The sequence below is a fragment of the Galeopterus variegatus genome, unplaced genomic scaffold, assembly GCF_000696425.1.
Source record: "Galeopterus variegatus unplaced genomic scaffold, G_variegatus-3.0.2 Scaffold7915, whole genome shotgun sequence".
Lineage (NCBI taxonomy): Eukaryota > Metazoa > Chordata > Mammalia > Dermoptera > Cynocephalidae > Galeopterus > Galeopterus variegatus.
Window position 1 is genome coordinate 89,662 of NW_007734026.1, and position 5,888 is coordinate 95,549.

A 5,888-nucleotide genomic window follows, 5' to 3' on the forward strand; every position below is an offset into this window, starting at 1 on the left:
GGCGGCGCTCCCGCCCGAGGGTTCGGATCCCACATACAGACCGGTTCCCGCTCACTGGCTGAGCGAGGCGTGGGAGCAACACCGAGGGTTGCGATCCGTTGCCGGACACGGAAAAAGACAAAAAAACAAAAAAAAAAAAAAGAAAAACTGTGGTTTTATGAAAAGAATTACCCCAAACTGTATGTAACATCTTATAATTTCAAAAATTGAAAATTTTTTTCACTTGGCAAACTTAGGTGACCCTGAGACAATAATCTTTATGGCCCCGAAATAAAAGAATATAATTTGTTTTATGAAAAACTTGCTTTCTATAGGGTCATAGACTCAACATTGTAATCCACAAATACTGATGGATAGTCTACTATGTGGCGGGCCCTGTTCCAGGAATACAGAGGTGAACAACATTCCAAGTGCTCTAAAAGAGAGATTCTCAAACTTACTGTGCATCAGAATCACCTGGAAGGCTCCTTAAACAAAACACACGTGGCTGGGCCCCACCCCCAGAGTTACTGTGTCAGAGGCTGGAGTGGAGACAATGTATCCGCATTTACAGGCCAGATCAAGCTGATGCTTCTAGTCCTGGAACACTTTGAGAATTATTGCCCTAAAATACACCTCCTCTTTCCTCTTTCTTTCAACAGTAAGATATCCCTTGAAGGAGCAGGTAGAAAACTTAAATTCTCAGCAGATATACCTCTCTTAGCAGCTTCGTGGATGGGGGATGCCAGATCACTCTCAGGGTGGGTGCTGGCTCCATACTGCAGAAGCAAATTCACGCAGTCCTGGCTGCCGCTGACACATGCATTAAACAAGGGTGTGTGCCAGTCTGCAGTGACGCCATTCACCTGGGAAAAAAAGCTTCAGGATGAAGACAGGCAGTGGGGTGTTCCAGGTTTAAATGTAGGCTCCATCGCTTTCAAGATGTTACTTAACTTCTCTGAGCCTTAAATTCCACAGCTATGAAATGGGGAGAAAAATACCAAATTCCACAGGGTTGTTGTGAAAAACTGAATGAGGTATGGATATCAGGCACCAAGAATGTGACTGAATGTTCTACCTCCTCCATGTCATCCCCAGGAACACGAACACTGAAACTATTTAGCACAATTTCAATAGCTTACAAACTAATCTCCTTACTTTAAACTTCCATCCTAGACCCATCCCACAACAATCCAGTTTCCATACAGAGTAATCTTCTAAAATCGGTAAAATATAATTTTAAAAAATTTTAAAACATGACCTTCATACAAATATAGAATTAACACAGGTCAAAGATTTTATTCAACTCATTCAATAATGAGGGAACCATGAGATGGTACAGCTGGCTCAAAGGAGAATTTATATAGTCAGTCACTGAACTGCTGAAATACCTTTGGTAATACATACAAAACTGGTTAATGCCCAATCATTGAGCCATAAAACTATAATGTTTGGGGCTATCTTTTCTAACATTGGAAATTAGACAGAAACGTACAAGTAAACATGTAACTTCACAGTATTTAGGCTATAATCACATAGTAAACAGCAAAGCCAAATGCAGACACATTCTTCTATACCATTAAATAATTCTTTGGTGAATCCGTTAAGCAATGATATTGTGAAGACAATGAATTCATTCTCACACTCTTCTTCCAAGAAGGCCAGGACAAGAGTGTAGCACAAAAGATGCCCAGGGTATGAAATTTAAGGAGACACTCACCCTCAGGGTCACACAAGTGTTACAGGGCCCTGGGAGTGACAGTCTCTTTAAAATTTGCACCCTAGGTGCCTCTCCTGCCTCATCTTAGTCCTGGCCCTGTTTCCAAGTTTTTAATAAATTTCCTTAGCCCGGATGTAAACCTGATGGTGCCCACATCTCTGGCCCTCTACTGATCTCAGGATGAAGCCCATTTTCTTAGCACGGATAACAAGGTTGCTCATGTTCTGAACCCTCTTGCCCACTCTACTCTCCTGCCATAACGGATGACTTGAAGTCACAAAACTTGGCTCATTTTCACTTCCAGGCCTTTGTATTTGCTGTTCCCATGGGTGGGAAGCCCATTATTTTCCCCAACCCACTATTCAGCTGACTAACCCCAATAGGTCATTCATGTTTCAGGTTAGACATCATTTCCTGTAGGAAGTCTCTTTGATTCCCTCTCTCCCCATCAGAAATAGATGGGTACTTCTATGTGCTCCCAACAACACCCTTAGTATTAATACTTATTACATTGTGGCACTTTGCAAAAATGACCACAGATTCTTTCTATCCCGGTATGCATATCCCTCTGCAACGTAGCTTTACAACTTCTCCCATCACAAGATGGAGACTATTTTTCCAATTCTTGAATCTGGGCTTGCCCAGGTGACTTGTTTTGGCCAATGGGACAGTAGCAAATGTGATGCAAGCCCAGAGCTTGCCCTCTTTTGCTGCTCTTGCAACCCCTGCTACCATGTGGACAAGTCCAGGCTGCCCGCTGAAGAATGAGCGACCACATAGAGATTTTCTGTCTCCCTAAACATCCCAGATGTTCCAGCCAGAAGTTATGTGCTTTCTATGAGGGGACTTCAAAAACTTCATGAAAAAATAGAAAAGATAATACAAATCTTTCCATAAAGTTTTTGACAACCCCTCATACAATATTTCACTGCCTTCCAGCCATAGCAATGAAGGTAGGAGTCTAACAGCTACTCATTGGTATTATCTGATAAAGAAAACGATATGGACTCTAAGCACGACTTTCTAGCTAAAACGGCAGTATTTCATCTATCACTGAAGGAAACAAGCTTGATGGACATAATACTCTTGAAAAACACCACTCTTTATATTTCAAAAGTGCTAGAAATTGTTTAGAAGGGATAGAAATAAGAATTTTTCATTCTTGGTTTGTAAAGTGTTATTTGAGCTTCACTTACCTGAGCTCCATGCTTTAATAAAGTGTTTGCACAAGATGGATGACCTCTAAGACAGGCTTCATGGAGTGGGGACACATGGTCGGCCGTGATGAGGTTCACAGGCCATCCCTGGAGGAAGAGAAATGGACAGAATAAGGGGTGCAAAGCAATAGTGTCCTGAGGTTGGTTTTCAGCCACGATTCCAATACTATGACAATTCTTCTAAAAGTTGTTTTGGCTCAAAGTCAGTACACTAAAGTGTTGAAAGTGATGTAAAATAAGAACTGTCATACAATGCTAGTGGAGGTGTAATATGGTATAGCCACTCAGGAAAAGTTTGGTGGTATCAAAGTTGACAATACTCATGCCTACAACCCAACCATTTGACTCTTAGGTATATACACTCAAGAAATATACACCTAGATAAATATACAAGAATATTCACAACAGCTTTGGTCATGATTGCCAAAAACTGCAAACAACCGCAATGCCCATCAACAGTTGACTGGATTAATAAACTTTGGTATAATCATTCAGTGGAATATTAATTACACTGAACAAGTTACAACTGCAAACAACCACAAGGATGACGCTTGCAAAAATAATGTTGAGCAAAAAAAGCAAGAACCAAAATAATACATCAAAATAAACTTCAAAATGAGGCAAAACTAACCTACAATGTTTCAGAATACATAGGAGGTAAAACCATAAAGAAAAACAAGGAAGTCAGGACAATGGTGACTTCTATGGAAGAGCACAAGGGAAGGGATGGCTGGCGCTTTGGAGGAGCCAACAATGTGCTCTTTTTCCATTTCCTGACTGAGGGCAGTCACATGGCAATGTTCTCATCATCAGTGTTTGCTCAATTGTACATATGTGTTTAAGTTATTTTATGTGTGTTAATAGTATTTCTCAATTAGAAATATTTTAAAGTTAGCCTGGCCCAAATTGCTAAGTTTAACAAGCAGTTATTAAATTTTAACAAATGAACAAGTGGCTCTTTCTTGTGGGACAATTAAAAGAAAATTTTCAAACTGCAAGGGAACACAAAAATACTCTACATGTGCCTTTTAGGAAGCCTAAACGTACTTTATTACTTTAGGAAATTAAAATATAGCTATTAAGGGCCGGCCCAGTGGCGTACTGCTACAGTGCGCCGCTTGGGAGTGCGGAGGTGCTCCCGTCGAGGGTTCGGATCCCACATACGGACCGGTTCCCGCTCACTGGCTGAGCGAGGTGTGGGCGCGGCACCGAGGGTTGCGATCCATTGCCGGACATGAAAAAAGACAAAAAATAAATAAATAAATATATACCTATTAACTAATACAATTGCTCTTTAAATATAAGTATTATGTAACACATGGGACTTGACAATGTATATAAGAAAAATATCAGTTCCATCCAATTTTTTTTCTAAAAAGAAAATAAAACTCCTTTCCCTAACATTTAATGTTTTTTCTTGGCCTTTTTAGCTCTGTTTTAGCTTTGACAAGAAGATCAGCAAACAACAGCCCATGAACCAAATCCAGCCCACAACCTGTTTTCGTATAGCTCAGTAGCTAAGGATGGTTTTTACATTTTAAATGTTGGGGGAAAAAAAAGAATATTTTGTGACACATGAAAGTTATATGAAATTCAAATTTCAGTGTCCGTAAACAAAGTTTTATCAGAACACAGCCATGTCCATTAATTTACATATTGCCTACGACTATCGCTCTACAGTGGCAGAGTCAGAAAGTTGCAACAGAAACTGGATGGTCCGCAAAGCCTAAAATATCGACTATCTGGCCCTTTACAGAAAAAATTTGCCAATCTTTGTCTTGATCAAAGGAAAGAACATATTATTTCTTACCTTACTATTCCTACCTAGATGTAAATAGACAATTGGCAGGATAAAATATAGCATTTTCCTACATAGTCATCACACTTTTTAAAAGTGGATTTGTTGCAACAAGAGGGGCATGATTGTCGCATGAGGCAAAAATTACATGAGGGTTACAGACACAAGTGATTGGAAAACAGGCACAGGCAGGAACTTGGGCAAAAGACAACCACAAGAAAAATGGCCAGTAAAAAAAGGTGCAGAACTGATCAGCAAGACAAAGCAAGTGAGAAGCAACCATGGAGGCCACATCATCACCAGAACCCCCAACCAACTACAGTGTGCAAATCCAGTTCCCCCAACCATCTACAGTGTGCAACTTGAAAGAAGATGCCCTCCAACCCCACACAGCCCAGTCTGCCCACTCTAACAGAGGGCTTTGCCTACTACTTATTGCTATGACAAGTATGCAACCGAGAATGATAACGGACAGAATAAAGTGAGCTCCAACACGCCTGGCTTGCATGTCTCTGACCCATGAGCCCCCAATGATTCCTGTCTCCTGATATTCACACCCTTGTGTAATGTCTTCATGAATGAGGGCTGGACCTAGAGATTTGCCTCTAATGAAGAGAATATGCAAATGTGATGAGATCATTTCCATGGTTAAATTGCTAAAGACTGACTTTCATCTTGTTCTCTCTCTTGCCCTCTCACTTGTTGGCTTACTTGTTCTGATGAGGTCCATGATAAGGAACTGAGCGTAGCCTCAAGTCAACAACCAGCCAGGAACTGAGGCCCTCAGTCCAACAACCCAGGAGGAACTGAATCTTTCCAATAGCCACGTAAGTGAGCTTGGATATGGGTGCATCCTCAGTCGATCCTTAAGATGACTTCAGCTCTGATCTACACCTTGATTACAGATTCATAAGAGTTCCTGACCTAGAGAAACTGTATCTAGATTCCTGACCCACAGACACTGGGAGCTAATGTCAGGTCCGCAGCTGGCGGCAGTCCCGTACAGCACTAGCCTCGTTCCTTCTGGTGAGCGAGTGAATGGGCCCAGATTCCTTTTTCCCTCCAGTCCCCTTTGGAAGGAGACAGGGGAAGAGAGCCGTAAAGAGAGGTGAGCACACCACCGGCCCCCCAGCCCAGTTAAAGGACACTCAGACGCGGCGGGGGTTCTGTCAAG

General features: G+C 41.5%; 1 protein-coding gene across 1 annotated transcript in view; it reads right to left on the reverse strand.

Moving 5' to 3' along the window:
* ASB9 (ankyrin repeat and SOCS box containing 9) overlaps positions 1 to 5,888 on the reverse strand; it is an 18,813-nt gene that overhangs the window by 8,850 nt on the left and 4,075 nt on the right. Inside the window, exons 2-3 of the mRNA XM_008592426.1 lie at positions 2,896 to 3,003; positions 695 to 845 (exon numbers count right to left, since the gene is read on the reverse strand). Coding sequence (XP_008590648.1) covers positions 695 to 845; positions 2,896 to 3,003 — 259 coding nt within the window. The remainder of the gene's footprint in view (positions 1 to 694; positions 846 to 2,895; positions 3,004 to 5,888) is intronic.